Below are 21,812 nucleotides of genomic sequence, written 5' to 3' on the forward strand. Positions count from 1 at the left end.
TTATTTAAAATGTTATGTATTTTTTTCTTATTGTTATAATATTATCATTATTTATTATTTTAACGATTAGATATTGAAAGTTAGTAAGAAAATGTATCAGAAAAAAACAGATTATTAATAGTTACATAATTTTGACTCAAAGCACATTTTATCTCTAATTATTTATGATTTACATTGGTTGGTCAAAAATTATGCTTGATGCACTTGGTTAATGGTTATACAATATAAGGGTCATTTTCCGGCACTCAAACTACTCCCTTTTAAATAGGTACTTGGCCACAATAATAAAAAAACTTAAATATACCTACATTTTAAATATATCTATTTATTTATAAATTATATTGGTATCAAGGATGAAAAGAAAACCAATGATTTATTTACATCAAAATATGTTGTATTTTTTAAACGTACAATGATATTATAAGTATTAATAGATATTTTACTTAAAATTTGGAAGGTGAAAAAGTGAATGAGGTACAACTGATTTTTGTTATGTCTGTTTTTTCAAATTTGTATTAGTAGGCGAAGAACTAACGTCAAATCCAAAACCTGATATGGTTACATTGATCGTAGTTATCAGGAAAACCATGATGACGGAAACGTCGTTTAAAATCAAACACTTTCGTTGGTCTTTTTCTTTCTTTATGTCCAGCCCTCCAACAACCAAGAATATCCCACCAACGAGCACCTATATTTAGAACAGAACACATAGTATACTATATCATATAGCCTGGTTATTTTTCGATCTGTATTTATATGCTCCCTAAATTCTAATAAGTAATACTCATATATTATACAGTATCTCATGTCGACGTTAAACATGACGTATACCTATATCGACCAGTGATCTACCCTTAATTCCTTTCCCTGCAACTCGTTTGCGTACAATGACACATACGTAAATATCGTCACAGATTGCAGTATATAAAAATTATTAACTATTTGATACCTTTTTTTTTTTTTGCTGGTTGAATCGACGACCGGGAGGGGACTGCTTTCGCATTACTTCCTCCCGGCTACTATTTGATACCTGTCTATCAATATAATCCTATACATTAAATATATCAAACAATCATTTGCGTAAATTTTATCATTTTGGATTTTCCGTACCTACTTATAGGTACTTATAAGTACAGTTTCAGTAGTATGGTTCAATATAGTGGTGACTATACCTAGTGTGTTACACGTAAATCATTATAGACTTATGTTTTTAATCACGTCTGTTTGAAGCAGGCAGTCCTATTGGCTCGTTATAGTAAAAAGGAAAATGTGTACGCAAATGCGTTTTAATTCGAGGGGTTTTTGTCACGGGTACCTTGTCAAAATATAATTGCGTAATCGAGTTATGTTTTTTTTTGCACAACGAGTTGTGTGCGTATATTTAATTACATTAAATTATAATAACGTTTGGTAGTTAACTACATATATAGTTCAACCGCAGTAATATAATAGTCTGTATTGGTGTAGGTACGTTGATTGTTATTTTTTATAATCGGTAGGTGTGTATACATAATTTGTCAATTGGAATTGATGGGCGGGACGGCCGGAGCGTTGAATGTTGATGTAGGTACGATGCTGGCTAGTCCGGAATCGAAAGCTCCTATTATTATGTTGATTGTGAACACCATAAACGTACACACGACCGGCACTTGGTTGATGAACAGCGATGACGTCTTATACTCGATCAAATGAAAACGACAGTCCCGAAGCAGGTTTAGTGATAGAAATATCATTCCCATGAACACCTATATAGTACGTGTAGTATTTCAGCACCAATAATGTCAATGGTGGTCAAAATGATATAATATAGCATATACATTATATATGTAGCTACCTATACTTGGAATTTATTTTTGATTTTAAGATTATTCTGTTAAAAATTAAAGTTAATTTGTTTTTGCGCGTCAAAAAACTTCAAGCATTAATGTAAATTGTATATATTTTTTATTATAAGTTAGGTCAGGTCTAACGAGCGTTTATATTACTTTCTATAATAATATCATGTTATATATTATATAGGTGCGCTAACTCACTTGTAAAAATATAGATGTAGCAATCAATACCAACAGAGGTTTGTAAAATTCGTGTTTTTCGCCCACTTGGAGAATGTATTTCAATTGGTTTGCGTTGGCCGTCAACAAAGCAATATCCAACATCCCCTGAGCAATGGTCTTTTTGGTCGCATACCTGTTGACGTCTAACGGCTTTGCCTGTAAAAAAAAAAGGAAATCCATCATATATATATATATATATAGGTTTATATTATTTATAATGTTCATATATTTTTCTGAAACTATTGGTATGTATTATTTTAAATTAAGACGTAAGTACCTATGTATATATTTTAAATTGGCTGAAAATTATACCCAAAGGATAGTTTATCAAATTGTAAATCTCCCATTCACTTTTCCTTATTGAAAAATATTAACAATTGTTAATGAAAATGTAATTATTAATGAGAGAAAAATTGGTGCTATATTATAATATGAATACAGAATAAGTCGTTTGTACATTCTGTCTCATGAGTGAGTTTTAAGTGATTTGTATATAGATAGGTACTAATTAAATTTAAAAAAACGGTACTTATTAAGTTTGTGTTTTTCAGACGTTTAATACAATTACTACACGCATTTCATATTTAAAGAAATATTATAGTGTTTGTAGATAGGTATAAACACCTATATAAGCATTATTATATTATGATTATTGATTATAATTAGTATAATCTAAAGATCTTATAACTTATGTATGTATATTTTTATAATGACTTAATTCATGCGTATTACTATTTACTTGGCTTACAATTATAATAAGTAGTATATTATATATTAACCTATATGTAGTAGGTACGTATAATCACATAAGGTTGCAATTATTAGTCAATTATATTAAATTCGACAACACTTGTCAACATCGACTTTCCCGATGTATAACAACTCGCTTATTGCGTACATTTAAAATTGTTTGAACCTTTACTTTTTCCCTTTCCCTCAGTTAGAGGCTTACAGCCTTATAGATAATTTTAAATTAGGATAATTTTCAACTTTAAATCTGGGTATACAAATAAAATATGTTGCTAATGTATTAGGTAGTTAATAATTATAAATAAATCAAATCAAATTAAAAAAATATATATCAAACTCCCATTGTAAACACCTTTGACAACCGAACAATTAGTTAAAGAAGTATTAAGAAGCAATCTTGTCTATCAATGTCAATCGTGTCTAGTGCCGAAATAGATCATACCAATAAATAAACTAATATAGCGAAAATTACAAAATTCAAAAAAAAATAAATACTGAAAACCATAATAGGTAATAATAATAATAACCATACGATATAAAGTTATTTCTAAAACTGTGTGTATGAACTATGAAATATGAATCCCGTAAAAATATTTACCAAACTTACCGAATTTTTTTAGAGAAAGCTTAATGTGTTAATAAATGTTCATAATAATTAATAATATTGATATTACAAAGTTAGTTAGTTTTACATTTTTAGTGATAATTAGGGCTCGGATTTTAGTATATGCTTCTTTTTTGTATATGAGATAGAATTATAGAAATCTAAGTTTTACACATAAATACGTTTTGCGTCATTCTTGCGATTCTAAATAGATAAACCAATTTACTTTTGCATTTTTTGGTTATTTCAGCAGTAATTTTTTTAAATGTTTATTAATAATACATATTTAAAAAATCTTATAATATGCTTAATACTGTTATAGCAATAATAGAAAATTAATTTAATAAGAAACGTAAAAATCCAGAATGCGGACTAAGTGGTTATATTGAATTAGAAATTATTGTTTTCGTTATCGGCTTATTGTTTATTAAATGTATATTAAACGAATAGATTGTCAATCTACGTATTATATAGCCGCCTAACATTACATATTTATACTATAAATTTAAGACTTTGTATTGTTATAATTTGAAACCTCTTTCTAGTATACATCCGATCATTTCAATGTACGAGAGATTCGTTTTCTATGTTAAATGTTAAATATTCTGTCGGAAAAAAAGAGTCAGTTTCACTATTTCAAATCTAGAGAAATACACGGTACCTAGTTAATTCTTTTTTAATTTAAATTAATTTTTAAATTTTTTTTATTCATTTCTATAACTAGTTCGTGTTAATTTTTGGTCATGTTTTTTTAGCTTTTTTAAAAAATAAATGTAGGTACTTCTTGTTTGCTTTTTTAAAACAATTGTGTGCTTTTTTAGTTGCTTATTATACTTTACAATCCGAACCCTATACTGATGATAAATTGATAAACATGTTTTAATAATTACATATAAAATTATAAAAATAAATTTGGAATTTCTACTTATAAGTAACGCAGAACATGTTTTCAGAGAGAGAATTTTTTCATATTATATTCCGAATTACCTATTTTTGTTCAGCTTTACACTATTATTCACACTTATTAAAATTTCATGTTCTTGTGGAGTTTTGATTTTAATAGTAACAAACGCACTTGCATAGTTACATCAACATGTCGGTTAGTAGCAGTTTTTAAAACATTACAAAATATATTTATTAAAGCCTAAGTACCTACTGATAATAATTAATAATATAAATTAAGCAATTTTCACATTGACTTTTAAAAGGCAGCGTATAATGACTATAATGCGATCTCTGTAGCTGCAAAATAATATTTTATAACTTTTATTTGTGACAAATTAAAAAAAAAAAAAAATATTATTATCAACCTGCAAATACTTAAATAATTCTAAAATTGGCAAATTAATTTAGTGTTTTTTTATAGATTAAGTTATTTTTAGGTGAATTTTGTAAACTTATATTAATATTAATAATATTATGTTGTTAGCAACTACAGTAAAAATTATATATTTTCCAATTATATTTTAGATTATAGGTACTGATTCAAATATCAGTCAGCAATTTTCCTCCGACATTCATGTGATGTAATTATGGTGTAATTATTACCTATTTTAAAATGGATTTATCTGGTTGCTGCACATTTTTTTCTGTGCCTTATAGACAAATTAATATTTATCTAATTTAAAATATGAATAAGTAGATACTTATAAATAAATATTAAAATATATTAAACACTAAAATTTAACTTATTCACAATTAAATTTGTGATAGTTACATATAAATGTCCATATGTAGTAGAATAGTTTTGGTATTATTAATTTATATCAATACCTATCGTATATTTATATTTTGTACAGCTAACTTATATTCCTAAGGTCATCGACCAAAATAAAACAATTTTTTATTTTCTCGTTCTAGATTTGTTGTCGATTTTATTGTACTTACTTAGGTACCTATATAATAGACTTACAACAAATTAAATATTATATTATATATTTATATTATATACTAGATAGGCACGCAATTCCTCATGCAAACACAAAGATATTATATTCCTTGACTTACAATTATAATAGATTATTATTTATTGCTGATCATATTCATTATAATACTCAACCATGCAGGCGGTAGCCTGAGGGGTGGCCGTTGCATAGGAACCAAACGAATTTATATAAACACAAGTTTAGACGTGTAGTGACTAATGAGTACCAAAGTTATTCTATACTTCCGACTCTCCGACTATGCATATATTGTTTAGAGTTAACAAAGACTATATAGGTAGTGATTGTTTTCTATTGCCCTTCAATTCAAATATTCAATTATTGTTATTTGTTACACACTTTTCGATTAAAGTCATGGACGATTAGAAATATCTTCCTATTAATAAGTAAAAAATAAATCGATTGTACGCGTATTTTCAATAACGTTAATATAAATAATATAATATACTGTTTGACGTTTGTAACCACTTCTATGGTCTATGAGTATAGTTTATATTCTATAATAACATTTTTTAAATTTTATTTATTATATTCATAGGTACCTATTATAGCAATTATAGTAAATGATTTTGACAAGCTATTATTATATTTTTAATTTTTACGAATTTTAGTCATATGTCATTTTCGTATTGTATTGTTACATTGTCCTCTGGTCAATTTGTTTTATGACCCATGATTATAACGACCTATATGGACGTATATCTTTAATTTTAAGAAGTTATTTTTTAAAGTTATGTTGTACTTGTTATAGTCACGATTATAAAGAACTTTATAATCGTAGCTATTGTATATTATTTAATCAATCATCATAATATATATTATAAATCAACTGGTAGTCGGTATAGATATAAGAGATATTTAATCATTTAATCAGTTCGTTTAAATTGTTCTTTATAACAGCGAGGAATGACATAAACATTTTAGTACATTACATCTTACACGTGAATAATAATATAATTATTATAATTATTATAATATTAACAAATGATGTTCTTAGGCAATTTAAGTTGAAAATTTTTTATAAAATTTCTATACCGTACCTACCGAAGAATTTGAACTAGGCCATAAATTAAATTAATTTGACCCAGAACTGGAGGTTCGTCTAACTACTGTAACTAAATCTAACAGCCACCATTGCAGCGCGCGTCGATATAGAATAGACTTTTCTATTATAAATGCTAATACTATCTCATTAACAAATATGTAATACAATGTCATTTGTCGACGCGTATGACTTAAAAATGACAGTTACCTATAAGACTTAACTAATGTAATAGTAATACTAATCGTGTAAAAAAAAAATATTTATATAGGTAGATGTGCTTACCGTCGTAAAATTCAAGTCGCCAACTGACATTTTTATGTATATTATATTATAGGAACTGGCGCGATGGCTGTAGTATAAATATACTTATTGCGTGCCCGTTTAGTTGTATAATGATCGATCTCGATATGATGTGCACCGCCTTAAATGTAGATAATATAATATTATATAGACTTCAACTGATGTATTACGATGTTAAATTAGACCTGCAGATAATTATAAATAATATAATATTGATATACCTATGTATGTATGTGCCCAGTAAATGGAAATATTGTACAGAGGAACGACGCGACGCGCGTGCACGCTTTTCGACGGAAGACTGTTGCGCCCCAAATCCGATGTACGCTAACGAACAGATCTATGTTATATTATTATATTATTGTAGTTACAGGAAGGTCGAAGGTAGGAACTGCGAGCGCACCGCAACGACTCGATTTTCCACGCGCCGTACTGTAGCTGTAGACGAATTTCCCTAAAAGAATACGAATCATTGTGAGTACGCGTGTAATATCGTTGTAGATTATTTATTAGTTTATGATTGCATTTCAGCAGCGTCTAAATTCACAATGTCGGTAGAAATTTCACGACAACGAATATTAATTTTATTATAATTTAGCAGTTATGTTACGTGATCTAGCTCACCGATTTTTTAACGCGAAATTTGAAAGACTGCAGCAGTTAATCGTGTTGCATATACCGGATATACCTACCTACCTATACGTAAATTCATTGGATCCATTTACTACTATTAGCCATGTGGTTGTACTGGTTATAGATATATAGGTACTCGTGGAAAACGCGATTTCCCGAGAGTTACGCTTTGACGTCGTTATACGGTTGGCGTGTCCAATCGTCACCGACTAGTGTACACCGTATTATTATATATAGGTATATAGATAGATAGATATTAATGTATTATTATAAAATAGCCTATAGATATGTATTGTGTACAGGGTGTCTCGCCGGGTGTTAGATATTATGGTTTGTCCAAATTGATGTATTTTTATGACTGATTAAAATTATGTTTTTTTTTTCACAAAATACGTTTATTATACTTATATTGATTATTGTTTTGACTAATATTATTTAAACGATTTCGGTTTCAGTTTTTGAAATTATATTTTTATTTACTATTAAACTACTGCAATAATTACATCATCGACCAGTAATTACTCAGCCCATGTTTAAAGGAGCTTATTACATAGTTTTCAATAATATTTTTACAATTATTTTTACAACATTGTTTCTACTTCACAGACCGCAATTAATAGGCGTCGAACATGAAGGCATGTAATGAAAATTGTGAAATATTAAATAATATAACAAACGGTATTTTAAATTATATTATATATTTTTTTTTTTTGAATGAATATATTTTTCTCTTTTTTTAGTTATTTTTTAAATCATAGTCCATGAGTATAGATATATTTTAAGTTTGGTTTTTAGACTTAAAGTCCACAATAATTGATAAACAATTTAATAAATAAGTATTTCATTATAAAAATAGGTTTATTTAGTTAAGAATTAAAAACATATTAGTCTATTTGTAAATACCTATTAAAATTGTAATGTTGTGCTTTCGCGGTGTCACGTGTTAACAACTAAGATAAAGTATTTACTATTTAAGTATTAAGTGCATTAACGACTGCAGCAGTGGGATATTGGTTAAAACTTAAAATGAATATTCATTAAATAGTTTTGATGTTAGGAAATTAAAAAAACCTGATCTCAAACAATTCGTTTTTAGCTATCATAGAGACATAATTTGTCGGTATCTGGTGGTCATAAATAAACAAAAGACACCCTGTATATAAATAGTTGTGAAATCGAAATTCTTTGCGCTACAATATCTAAAGGACGTTGCGGTACGCAGGGCGTGACGTTAGATAATGTATATTTGTGTATTAGTTGCTGATACCTACGATTTTTTAGACAATAAACTATAAAGTAGATATTTCCATTCTTATTACATAATTATAAGCTGAACTCTTAATCTTCGAGCAATGAAATTTTTCTGTAAAGGATTGTTTTATAAACGTTGATGTACCTATACTCGTACAAGGTTGGATACTTGGATACACAATCTATGGAACGAAACTATGATTTCCATCGGTAGTATGAAGTATGAACCTTCAGCTGTAGTTACATATATAAATCATTAGATAAAGGCATTGTATTTTTAAAAAATTAGATCATTGACTTATTATATACCTACTTATATAATAGAAGCAGCCTATAGAAGATATCTATAGTATAGGACCTATACTGGCTATACTAAATAGGTATCTAGATATAGTGACATTTTTGACAGCTTACATCTATAATAGTGTTTTTTATTTTTATTTTTATTTTTTTGCTTGTTTATTGTAAAATATACATGACCGTTTAGATTTTCCCATTTAAAATAACAATTTATAATATTTAAAAAAAAAACTAGGTGCATAATTATAATTTTAAAAATTAATACCTATACAATTCATAAAAATGAATATTAAATATTGAATAAAATGATGGACGTTGAGTAAAAATCGGTATATTTTACTGTCCCGGCTTGAACACAATATATTTATAATGGAATACTTTTTTTTTTAAATATGGACTGTTCCGTTAAAATTAGGACTTCTGGTCACACTACTCACACTATTCTAAGTGAAAATTGTTGATAGTAATAATAAATTAAATTGATATAATTAATATGTTATCTATTTCCAAATTTCCAATTTGACTTAAATACAATAGGTAGTTGAGACAAAATTTCGACGAAGTTAATACAGATAAGTCCCATAAAATGTTCAATCGAGTTGCTTAAAAAGTATATGCTCATTCATGTTTTATTGAATTATTTATATTTTATATGGGATTGTAAATCATCATAATATATGTATTAAATATATTACAGTGGCATATTAACGCGAGGAGATGAAGAAGATATATTATCTCCGCCTCGACCTTTTTTTTAGTTTATGTCACTGCGTTAACTTGTTGCCTATATGAAAATATTAAAAACATATTTAAGAAATTCTATGAAAGAGGTAGATATTCAATATTCCCTATTCAGTATTCACTAATGAATTCATATTTGTTGTATTTATTAATTGTTTAAATTTTGAGTATTATTTTAATTTTAGTCCAGATTAAGCAGATTGAATGGGCTTACAAAGCTTTACATTCATAATAACATAAGATTAAATGTTAAAGAAATTATTGACAAAATGGCTAAAAAACCTAGAAGGTTACAGTTTTTCTTGTAAATGATAAATAAATAAATAAATAAATGATTCATTATTTTATATGTTATATGTTATAAACTTATAAATAGTTATAATTATAAGGTTTATGCACCTACTATGACCATGTTATATAATTAGTACTCGAATTTTAAAGAATATGCATTTTTTTTTTTATACATGAGATATAGATATCATTTTTATACATAAATTCGTTTCACGTCATTCTTGATTCCAAATAAACCAATTCTTTTTTGCTTTTTTAAAATTATTCCAGTTGTGGATTTTTTATACGTTTATTTATTATTATGCTATTGTAATAAAAACAAATGAATTACCTAATAAGAAATGTTAAACCCAGAATGCGGACGAAATGCTTATATTAGATTATTATTGTTTTCGTTATCAGCTTGTTTATTATAAATGTATTAAACGTATAGATTGTCGATTTACATAATACTATAGCCTGCAGTACCTATACATATGGTCAGTATGCCTACAACCTCCATATCGATCGTTTCAAAATTTATAATTTAATGTTATAATTTCAACCTTTGGTATAATGGTATGAATTATGCACCGATCACTCCAGTGGATGTAGAGAGTTCTTTTTCTATGTATACAAATATTCTGCCGGACAATAGAGCCAGTTTCACTACTGAAAATCTAAGGAATACAATGTGGTAAATACTAAATAATTATTCTTTAAATTAAAAATTAATATTTCAAATTTTTTTATTCATTTTTATAACTAGTTCATGTTAATTTTTAGTCGTGCTTTTTTAAAAAATAAAATAAATATGCTTCTTTTTTGAATTTTTAAAACAATCATGTGATTTTTTTTATTATTATATTATTAATATTATTCATTATTATGCTTTAAAATTCGAGCCCTATATTATAGGTAATAAGTATGAAGTTACAATAAATTGATGGTATCTTTATGTATTTCGAGTGGAGGGAAAAAGACTATTTTAGTCATATCTCCCCCCCCTCAAATAAATCCTAAACAATAGCCACTGATGTATTATATTGCGAAGTGCTAGACTCGAAAATATAAATTAATTTTAATAAGATTAACGTTTCAATATACCTTACACCTAATTACAATTTAAATTTATATTTTTATGACCAAGCTAATTTTTTTTTATATTTATATTGTTAGAAAAAAAATTACGAGTAACCGATCACATCGCTTATTATAGTTTTTATTATCATAGCTAATAATATTTAAGCGTGTATCAAAAATTAAAAATGGCATCTCGCTCATACGTACCCTAAGGAATCATGGACGCTTTGTATAATATCGACATGAGCATTGGGAACGGAAACACGGAGTGTTCTCCCAAAAATCTACAATTTTAATAATAATATTATGTTCGACGTAGGTATCTATTTTATTGCTATACATAATAATACTCAATCTGTAAATATATATATATATAGACATAAAGACACTAACCAGTTGCTGTTGTTCCTTCAGATCCACTGCAGGCGACACATCCGAAGTTATCACCATAGTTTTCGGACGCTAGCTGGTCGGGGGTCGTAACTCGTAATATAGGTACTTATATTTTGAATAATTTAAATATATAAGTGTAATTTAAATTTATTTAATTTCATCATGTGGTACACGGATAGATATGTGAACACGGTTAATTAATAATCGGTCTAACTTTACACTTGTACAAAACTAGTGTTTATCAATATCAATATTGGAAAACGAATAAATAAAATGGGTTGTGACTCGCGGATCTTATAATATAATAAAATCACTGTAGCTGGTGTGGCGCCCACGCCCTTGCACGATCGGCGTATAGGTTCTGCCTACTAGTTAGGCCACCGAACGATAGAATCGAGTGTGGCAAATGTTAGTATTAAAACGCGACGCACAGTCGTGCCCATATAACGTTTTACAGGTACCTGAAAATTTTATTTTGTCATTATTTTTAAACGCACACTCGGTGTTTAATCGATACAGTTAATGTAATATGTAGGTAAATGTTTTAAGGTAACGTATATTTATATTATACTATACATTTATTCTAGTAATTTTACTTGCCGATAGTGCATAGCACGTCATGTACTGTCATATAGAATAATATATAAAAATATGAGTATAACATAATAATATAAATAAGTCACGGCAGTCGGCAGGGGCGTTTATTTGTTTGATTTGTGTACAATAGGTAGTCAATAATAGATGATAGGTATAAATAATTAAATAACAGACATGTCTGTGCACATAATATTATGCATATAACATAATATTACATTATTTAATAATTGCATACCTATTTCATTCAGCAATGTATTATTTGTTATCACTTAAATTGCGAATAAGTAGGTTAACTTACAGATATATAGTATTATTATAATATAACATGAATTACCAAATGTGAACACTCCCACACATCACATCTCCTTTAGTGTTAGTGATGCATTAGTTTAACTGTAACTTTTGAAATTTTTAAGTATACCTATACCTAGAGACTACATTTTTTCTGCCATTTAAGTATCCTGTATTCCTGTGTTAAGATTATGACAAATCAGTATTTTTTTGCAAATGAGAACTATAGGTAATTTCCAATTTTTCTTAAATAAATTATCAACCAGAGGCTTTTTTTTACAAAACTGTTTGTGTATAAATCAAAATCCCCATAAATAGTTTTTTGGTTATTGGTATGTAGATGTTTATGTACCAATAATACCTAACCATTATTAATCCAAGATAATAGCTGTAGAAGATATTGAAGATAGTGAAAATTAAAGAAGATTGTAGATAATTAACCTTAATCAATTAACATTTTTGTTTGAACATAATAAACTAATATTTATAATGATAATTAATATCTCATTTTATATTTTATTTCATGTAAAAAATAGATTGCTTACATGATTAAGGTATGTGTTATTAATTGGGTAATTTTTAATCTACCTGTCCAGAATTAAAATCACATAGGTAACTTTGTTTTCAATTCCAAGATTAGTTTTATCTGGTAGGTAATATAAATACATCTAGATAATGTAAAAAAAAAAAATCTAGACACCCATACTTACAAAGACAAAATGAATGATAAGTATTAAAATATAATAAAATTGATAAATTTATGTGAAATAAATTAAAGATTCTTGAACATAAAAATGCACATACTATACATTTTTATGATTATAAATTTATAAAAAAAACTAGCCAAGGGACAAGTCTTAAAAAAAAATTAATATAATAATATTGAATTTTTTTATTAACATTTACAGTTATATCATTTTATAATAATTTATGATGCAAAAAATTTGAATTATGATCATAAAAATGCAATAAGTTATATTATTTATGACAATTTTTTGTACACAGATAATAATTTTGTATTAAAAATGTTGATGGTTTAAATTTTATACTGTATGAGTAATATCAAGATTATACAATTTAAGACATATTTAACTAATATGAAAGTATTATTATTATTTCAGTCAATTTAATCTAAAAATTTTAAATTTTAAGTTTTAATTGTAAAAATACTTGCAAGTAATAATGTAATCATATTTAAAAATTACAATTATGAAAAAAAAATAATTCCAATAAAAATACAAAAATATTATTCAAATTGGTACATATTATATTATTGATACTTCAACTTAAGTCTATTTCCAATAATTAAACGAAATAATTAATAATCAATGCTTGATAATTAACTCACAAAATAAAGGTAGTCAGCAATCAAAAGTGTAAAGTTTATGTAAATATTTTAATAACAAATTAATTCTTGGAAGTCAATGCTTTAATTAAATAGAATTCAACGTATTTGTACTAAGTTAATACAATATTACATGTTATATTATTTAACTGGATAGAAATATTAATACTGACTGCAACAGATTAACACAAATTTTAATTAGTCAAAAATTGGTGAAAGTATTAAGATAAAAGTTTTTTAATTTTGTGAAACAAAGAAAATATATTATTACTAATATATCCCAAAACAAGGTAAATTGGAAATATTTAAAATGAAAAAAAGCTGTACAACTTATTTTAATGACATAACTTTAGTATTTTGGTTTTTTATGCTTACATTACATTAATTAATATAAGTAAAATAAAAACATGTAACGGTTAAAATATAAATTGATAGTGATCAAAATAAATAAAATATCAGAAATACATATGATCTAATTACTAAATTAGTTTGTGATATAGTTGATTTATTGGAAAATATTGATTGTAGACTGGTCAACAACGTTGTAAATAGCCATAACTTTAACTGTAAATCAAAAAATAACATAATATTATAACAAAAGCTGAATCAATACACAATTTCAAAAGCACCTATAAACCTTACAAAAACTTAAAACTGAGATTTGAAACAATTTATTTTGTACTGGGTTCTTGGTGGTATCAAGGAGAGTTGTGTAATATTATTAAGTTATTAATATTTTCAATTTGCAAGTTTGATTATTTAAATTGTTTTATATTTATAAACAATATTATGTTTATTATAAGTTTCAGATGCATAACGTCATATAATATAATATTTTATTAGAAAAATATGATGGTTTTTCATATACCAATGTTAAATTAAAAAAAAAAATATTATTGATACTTACAAAATATTTAAATCATAATTATTTTAATGGTGATCTTGATCTTGATCTATCTCTTTTGGCTTGGGCTGCTAAGTCATCCCATTCAGACAAATCATACTTTGAAAGATCTCCATCTTCATCATCATCATCATCGTCATCGTCGTCTTCATCATCATCATCATTTTCAATAATAGCATTTGACCATGTTTTATTTTTTCCTCTATCATTATTATCTTCTCTGCCATTTTGACTATTGGAATCTTCACTTATAGAACCACTACCTCGTTTTTGTTTTTTTTTCTTACGTCCAAACTCGTCATATTCGTCATCCGAATCTTCTCGTTTGACATATTCAACAACGCCTCTATCATTATAACCACCTCCATAACCAGTACGTTCCTCTGGGTCAGCAAATTTAGGCGCATTGCACATATTACATTGAGATCGACGTGCCCAATTCACATTGCCACACTTACTACATTGCCAGTCATCAGCAGAAAACAGACCTTTACTCTTTTCAGCAGCTGCTTTACCAATTTCAGCACCAGCTTTTTTCTTGATTGGTAAATCTTCACGTTCCTTATTACATCGGTTACAATGTGTGCGACGAGCAAAGTTTATGTTTGCACACTGAGCGTTTGGACAGATCCAATCACCGTCACTCATGCGAAATGCTTTACCAGCATCCAATGGCAAATCTTCTGTATTCGAGGACATATTATCACTAGACATTTGAATTAATCTGTCTTCACAAAATGTTACAAATTAGCCGTTACCAATAAATATTAGCTGCTGTTGTTGCTGCTGCACATCATAGTAATTATGGAAGTATAAAAATCGCCGGAATTATTTCTTGAGCATACCTACCTATTATTGTCGAAAACAAGATCTTGAGTAAATATACACATATATTCATAAATTACACAAAATTTATACTATAAATTCTCATACAGACGGAACATTAACAAAGTATATTATGTAATAATGGGTTGTAGTTATGAACATTAAGTGCTCGCGTACAAATTAAAATAATATAATTAAATTTCAGTTACGTACATTAATACAAACATACAGAGGATGATTTTAAATCAATCAAATGGCTACGATGTTGACGTATTATTTTGTTGAACAGTAACATTACAATATAATCGCTCTTAATTCTTAAGACCTAAAGTATCATACTCTTATGGTAAACATTAGACAATTTTACAAATATGAAAAAAAAAATCAGTGACTATAAAGTCGGTACTCGGTAGTGCACCAAAGTTCTGACGTTCCGGGTATATACTTATACATTCGAGTGGGAGGGGACAAGTATTGCGATAACAGCCGGACAGTGTGACCACATTACGACGGATTTGATAATTGATAAGTATTTTTTCAAAATCATATTTTCTTTATAGTAATTAACTAATGAATACTTAATAGACAATAGTTAATACATAGTATATACAAATATATTACCACAGAACAATATTAGTTATTACCTATGTGTCTATTTGAAATTCTTTCATATTTCATAGTCTCAAACTATAAATTATAATCTTTAGACATTAAGTCCTTACAGACATATCGTCGAATTAACGAGTTATCCTAGTTTCGGATTTCAAGTTGACGATTACTTTAATTTTTACCGTTGTTTTCTAAAAAAAAAACAGCAGAAGCTTACTAGTTGCTAGTAACAACTTGCTACTTGCTGGCATAGAACAATATTGCTATACAATGATCACCTACAAATTTTTCAAAAAAAAAAAAAACAATCTTTTTTATTGTAAATTATTTATTTATTTATATAATTTTTTTGATAACTTTTATGTATCTAAACCGTGACTTTACTTATTACTTGACTACTTATCAATATGAATAAACTCATAGATAATAGGTAATTAAAAATAGTTATATAATTATTAATTACACAAAAGTACAAAACTATAAAACAGATGTAACATTGTATCAAGTATTTACAAGTATTTATATACTCGATATTTTTACAAATCATATAATGTTAACATGTTCATTTTAATGACTTCAATTTTTAAATCACCATGGACATAGACCTTTTACTCTTAATACATAGTTAAGTAACTCAGAAATTACTAGTTCGAATTTTTTTTAGACAAATAAAAATTGAAAATATTAATTAAAAAAATCATTTGATCAACATGTTCTGATGATTTTAATGAGAAAAGTGTTAAGGGTTGAAGGGTGATTCCCATTTAAAAAACACACATTGACATAGCCTCAACTTAAGAGTTAATCGTAAAAATAATCCAAATATTTGAAAATATGGTCTTAGATATAATTAAAAGTTTTATCAGAATATTTAAAAAAAATACTGGAAAATGTAATACTTAAAGAAAGAATTAGGTATGGGAGAATGGTTGATGTAATAAAACAATTGTTATCATATTTTAAGATTGTGGTTGCATTCTGAAGTTGTATAGTATAATAGAATATAATATTATGTATAATTATTATAATTTATAATAATAAGCATTTTATAATGTAGGATACCAATTATTACCAGCCTACTAATAGAACTATAACATATTATTATATATTATTTATGACATTAATTTGTTGTTGTTAAGCGTACCGTGGCCGCCGGTATTATCAGTTGTTGCGTTTACAGCTTACTGGAATTGGGGTTACTGGTTAGCGCAAACGTGCAAAATATGTGTGCAATGGTGCTAGTGGTGCACTCGGTGGCCATTGATGGCAACAGCAGCAACAACAACAATAAGTAATAACAGACAACAGTCAACAACACGATCGTGTTCGTGAAGTGATCTTCACGCCAAAAACTGAAAAACAGCGACGCAAATGGCGGGGTTGTCGAATCTCCGCCTCGGGATAAATAGAAAGTGGATAGGATAAATTGAATTGCGCTTGAGACTCTCTTTTTTTTTTTTTTGAATTCCCGTAAGATGAGCATTTACAAAAAAGTTGACTTTTACGAGCTGTGCCGGCTTTGCATGTGCGTAGGCGGCAAGAAACACCATCTGTTCAAGAGTCGAGAGAGCAGCGAACGACAGCTACAGTTCAAACTGAAAAAGTGTATACCCCTCCAGGTGAGTAATGGCTTGCCGGATTAATTTACTGTAATATGTGAGACAACTGACACTGTTTTACAATTGATAAAATATGTTCGGTTGATATTTTCGGTCCGACCTTTATAAGTTGACTCAAACGTCTGTCTGTACTTCAGTTAACATTAGCTTATTTCAGCCCTTATGGCTAGATTTTTAATGTTTTCAAATGATTTTCATCTATTCTGCCTTCATGCTTGGTAACTTGGTGAATTTATGAATTTTTTAGATAGTAAATTTGAGTTATTCTTTCTTATATTTTCATTATTAAACTGTTTAATAAAATGTAAAATGTAAAATATTGTAATTGAATATATTTTTGAGAAATATACATAAAATGAATTCTTGAACTTGATTGGTATTATAAATTTAGATGTCTTAATACTATATTTAGTTGTAAAAATAATATCTTTTAAATAATTATTAGAAAAAAAATATCGAAAAAAATCATAGTAGGTATATCAATATGAACTTAGTTATCATTTTTAAAAAACAAGTTTCCAATTTCATAATTTAATAATGTATTGAGATCCAACAGAATTTAATCTTTTCATTCTTTTTTTTAGATCAAAGAAAGTGATAGCTTACCAAAAGGAATATGTGAAAACTGTATAGCAAAAATGGATGAATTATATGACTTTATAGATCAATGTGTTAATACTGAATCCATGTTAAAAAGTTACTGTGCAACTTTAAGTGTTTCTGATCAAGCAAAATGCCAAGGAAAAGTAAGTTGCTTTTATTTATATTTATTTTACAAGTGACGATTTTAAAATAGTTGTATAATACTGCCATGGACCTACCTTACTATTCATCACTTTTTGCACCATTTTTACATTTTATAGATAAATAATAATATAATTAAAAAAAATTTAATTTTTACAGTTTAACTAAAATATTAGTAATTTAAATTTCTTTTCACCACTTTTTTTTAATCAAAAATTTTTTTCAGGTTTATGTACGAGAATCTTTGGATAATAATTCTGCTAGTACAAAGAAAAATAGCAGTTCTGATCATTCTTCATCTGTGCTTACAATGCAAAGTCTGTCCAACCTTGTTCAATCTGGCTCAATACAAATAGTAAATGATGTAAACAATAGATATCAAGATTTTTGTAAATATGATAATATGCAGGTAATTATTGCTTTTAAGTTAAAAAATTAATAATTTTTTATTTAAGTTCATCAATTTGTTGTTTTACAATAGCAAGTTATAACCAGTACAACAAATGGAGTTGAATCCATGAAGTATAATTATACAATAGCCAATAATTCAAATCAATCCGTTCAAACAGATTCATCTAATGAAGAAAACGACGCTAGTGAAAATGTTCAAACCATTTACTCTGTTCCTGTAAGCATTATAGATTTAGCTATTTTGTAATTCATTATTGTTGTATAGTTGGGTAAATTAATTAATTAAAATTTTAAAGAAAGTATTTAGCATAATATTAATCAAACCCAACACCTACGGGTCGCAGTATATTTGCTACTTTTACTCAAAATTATTAAAAATGTCTGTTTAAAGTTTTTTAAAATATGTTTATTTAATTGATTATACCATGTATGATTTTAATAAAATGTTTTGTTATTTTTTCAGGATAATCCTAGTTCAGATAAAGAAGATTCTGAAATGAATATACACTCTTTAAATTATGTGACTCCATTAACCGTTGAACCAGAGATTAATTTTCAATTTATTAAATCAGAGTTAGTTATTATCAAGACAAAATTTTTAATTAATTAAAAATATTTTTAGTTTGTGTCACTTCTTATTCTATGTATTTTTAACGTTTTTGTTTTTAAAGTAACGATCAAGATTCTGACTTGGACAATAGTAAGTCTAATGATGTAAGACCATATATGAATGGGTTTTTACCAACGGATGGAGCTCTTGCAACGTGCACTGCGTGTGGGAAAGTATTAGAATCTGAGGAAGAAATTGTGATGCATAGTCAAGTATGTAAAGCTATGAACAATAGAAATGTTCATAATATGCCAACTAGAAGTACAAGAGATATGATGCCTCCAAGATTTCCTTGTGATGTTTGCGAAAAAAAATTTAAGAGAAAAGAGCATTTAATTCAACATAGGAAACTTCATACTGGTAAATATTATATCTAATAAATAAATATTTTCTTTAACTAGCTTTAATGAGTTTATTATGAAGTATTATCAATTCTTATTATAAAACCTGTAATATTAAAATTTGATGCTAATACTATTTTATAAATATTTTCTGTTTTATACATTTTTTTTATTCATAAACGTACAAAATGGGAATTGTAAATTAGTTTTTGATTTACTTATTATATTGTATATCTTTATTTCTTTATAATCATATAACCCATTATAAATTAATGAATTTTCTTCATAATTTAATATTTATATCTCAACTTTTAAGGGGAGCGTCCGTACAGCTGTGAGACATGCTCTAAATCATTTAGTCGTAAAGAACATCTTATGCGCCACATGTTGAGTCACACTGGTCAACGATTATATGGGTGTGATTTGTGTCATAAACATTTTAGTCGTAAAGATAATCTTCACAAGCATCGAACTACACATGGAGTGACTGGACCTCTTGTCTGTGAAGTTTGTGGTTGGTATTAAATTTTAGATTTTTTAGATAATTTGTCTGAAAACTAAACTTTAAAATTTCTAATGGTTATTTTATTAGGTAAATCATTTATTGTAAAACACTATTATGATATGCATATGGCAACACATAATGACATTGAGGATAGCCAGTTACCATATGTGTGTGACATATGTAAGAAACGATTTGCTACAAGTCAATTTTTAGTTACTCATCAGCTCAGGCATCGAACCAAAGGTTATACTAATAATATTAAATCAGATGAGTCCAGTTCTGTTATTGAAGAATTACAAAATAAAGTAAACATATTCTTTTATTAAAATTGATTTATTTTTGTATTTAATAAAATTAATTGATTTGTGTATATTTTTAATTTCATATGAAACTACTAAATAATTATATTATTTTATTTCCATGATATCAATCTCTATAATTGAAATTAAACAAATATTTATAATATAAAATATGATTTATTTACAGGTTGATCAACAAGAGAAACAAAGTCAACTATCTAATGTGCCAAATACAAATACATATCAAGTATCTTAGTATCTTACGAAGATAATATACAAATTTTATTTGTAAATAATTGAAAAAAGGTCTAAGCCCAAAATGTTCAGGTTTTCAGGGTGTAATTATGGGTTCCTACAAACACTAGTTTTAGATTTAAGTCATATTATTTTGTACTTGAATGTTACATTTTAATTACTGTCACACGACACCAAATTTTATGACTATTGAAAGAATGAATTAGATTTTAAGTTATTTTTGTGTAGAATAATTTTTATTTAATTTTTGGTGATTTTGCCAATTATTATTTTTACGGAAAATCAAAATATTAGTAAATTACGTTCACAATTATTTTTAGTGCCTTTAAATTTAAATTACATTACGCTGTCAAATCTAATCAATTTAAGTTGAGGACAGATCCTTAAAAAACATATCACAATGTAGATGGTTGAATGTTCCATACATATTTATGTAGTTGTGAAATCCTATTATATTTTTTTATGTTAATGATAGTAAAAATATGTACAAAATATACCAAAAAACTAAAGGAGATGTTATTTTGAAATCCATAAACAGACTGATATAATACTAAGACAAGTTTAGTTAATTGAATTGCTCATTAGAATTTAATAAATGTTGTTTTAGGTCTATTATGGTCTTAATTTTTACAATTTTTGACTAAAAAATTATATTTATTATGTATAATTCAACAATTTAAATTTATTTATAGTTAATTTTGAATATTTAGTAAAATATTGTTTGCCCACTTTAAAAGCCACAAAAATAATTCTAAAAAATTGAAAAATTTATTTTTAAATGTTCAGTTAGCCATTTAGTTAGATTTAATTTACATTTTAGTTAGTATTTTTTTTTTTTGAATTACATGTACCAATTACTGAATTATTTTTAAAAATTGAATTTGTTTTATTTTTATTAACTAATAATTTGATATAACCAGCCATATAATAGTAGATAATATTGTCTTTAAATAAAGAGTTTTATAATGATTTATGTGTTTAATTAGTTTTATTATTTAAATAATTCTATTATATAACGTCCAGTGATCAACTTACTATAGGTACTCGGGATTTATGATATGGTTCATAATGGATGTACATAATAAATTAT

The 21,812-nt window shown here is 26.7% G+C and overlaps 3 protein-coding genes across 9 annotated transcripts; 1 reads left to right on the forward strand and 2 right to left on the reverse strand.

Annotated features, from left to right (window-relative positions):
• Nucleotides 1-372: 372 nt before the first annotated feature.
• On the reverse strand, nucleotides 373-11,891 carry LOC114131895 (ninjurin-A-like). 7 transcript variants are annotated; one of them, XM_027997224.2, is made up of 6 exons: nucleotides 11,368-11,812; nucleotides 11,182-11,258; nucleotides 6,918-7,150; nucleotides 6,679-6,817; nucleotides 2,034-2,210; nucleotides 373-1,745 (listed from the first exon to the last, which is right to left on the reverse strand). In XM_027997224.2, the coding sequence occupies exons 4-6, from the start codon at nucleotides 6,706-6,708 to the stop codon at nucleotides 1,518-1,520; spliced, it is 435 nt and encodes a 144-aa protein (XP_027853025.1). In that variant the 5' UTR covers nucleotides 6,709-6,817; nucleotides 6,918-7,150; nucleotides 11,182-11,258; nucleotides 11,368-11,812; the 3' UTR covers nucleotides 373-1,517. The 7 variants fall into 7 exon arrangements, with proteins under 7 accessions (XP_027853025.1, XP_027853026.1, XP_027853028.1 ...); XM_027997225.2 differs by lacking the exon at nucleotides 11,182-11,258; XM_027997227.2 differs by lacking the exons at nucleotides 11,182-11,258; nucleotides 11,368-11,812 and adding an exon at nucleotides 7,321-7,436.
• Nucleotides 11,892-12,751: 860 nt separating this feature from the next.
• On the reverse strand, nucleotides 12,752-15,751 carry LOC114131894 (zinc finger Ran-binding domain-containing protein 2-like). Its single transcript, XM_027997222.2, has 3 exons — nucleotides 15,543-15,751; nucleotides 14,508-15,353; nucleotides 12,752-14,164 (listed from the first exon to the last, which is right to left on the reverse strand). Exon 2 carries the CDS (start codon nucleotides 15,216-15,218, stop codon nucleotides 14,526-14,528), a length of 693 nt encoding a protein of 230 aa, XP_027853023.1. The 5' UTR covers nucleotides 15,219-15,353; nucleotides 15,543-15,751; the 3' UTR covers nucleotides 12,752-14,164; nucleotides 14,508-14,525.
• A 1,332-nt stretch (nucleotides 15,752-17,083) lies between these two features.
• LOC114131890 (zinc finger protein 436-like) lies at nucleotides 17,084-21,691 on the forward strand. Its single transcript, XM_027997218.2, has 9 exons — nucleotides 17,084-17,557; nucleotides 18,142-18,303; nucleotides 18,528-18,710; nucleotides 18,783-18,929; nucleotides 19,176-19,285; nucleotides 19,384-19,682; nucleotides 19,980-20,177; nucleotides 20,256-20,473; nucleotides 20,655-21,691. The coding sequence occupies exons 1-9, from the start codon at nucleotides 17,414-17,416 to the stop codon at nucleotides 20,721-20,723; spliced, it is 1,530 nt and encodes a 509-aa protein (XP_027853019.1). The 5' UTR covers nucleotides 17,084-17,413; the 3' UTR covers nucleotides 20,724-21,691.
• Nucleotides 21,692-21,812: the final 121 nt, after the last annotated feature.

Source organism: Aphis gossypii, chromosome 1, assembly GCF_020184175.1.
Source record: "Aphis gossypii isolate Hap1 chromosome 1, ASM2018417v2, whole genome shotgun sequence".
In the NCBI taxonomy this organism is placed as follows: Eukaryota; Metazoa; Arthropoda; class Insecta; order Hemiptera; family Aphididae; genus Aphis; species Aphis gossypii.

Bases quoted from the DNA above. Each gene is read 5' to 3' on its own strand.
- LOC114131895 (XM_027997223.2), bottom strand. From the start codon at position 11,424: ATGGTGATAACTTCGGATGTGTCGCCTGCAGTGGATCTGAAGGAACAA. The intron at 2,211-11,367 runs GTTAGTGTCTTT...TTTTTTTTACAG, and splicing joins TGAAGGAACAACAGCAACTG to GCAAAGCCGTTAGACGTCAA. The intron at 1,746-2,033 runs GTGAGTTAGCGC...CGTACTATATAG, and splicing joins CTACATCTATATTTTTACAA to GTGTTCATGGGAATGATATT.
- LOC114131894 (XM_027997222.2), bottom strand. From the start codon at position 15,218: ATGTCTAGTGATAATATGTCCTCGAATACAGAAGATTTGCCATTGGAT.
- LOC114131890 (XM_027997218.2), top strand. From the start codon at position 17,414: ATGAGCATTTACAAAAAAGTTGACTTTTACGAGCTGTGCCGGCTTTGC. The intron at 17,558-18,141 runs GTGAGTAATGGC...TCTTTTTTTTAG, and splicing joins AAAAGTGTATACCCCTCCAG to ATCAAAGAAAGTGATAGCTT. The intron at 19,286-19,383 runs GTTAGTTATTAT...TTGTTTTTAAAG, and splicing joins TTTCAATTTATTAAATCAGA to TAACGATCAAGATTCTGACT.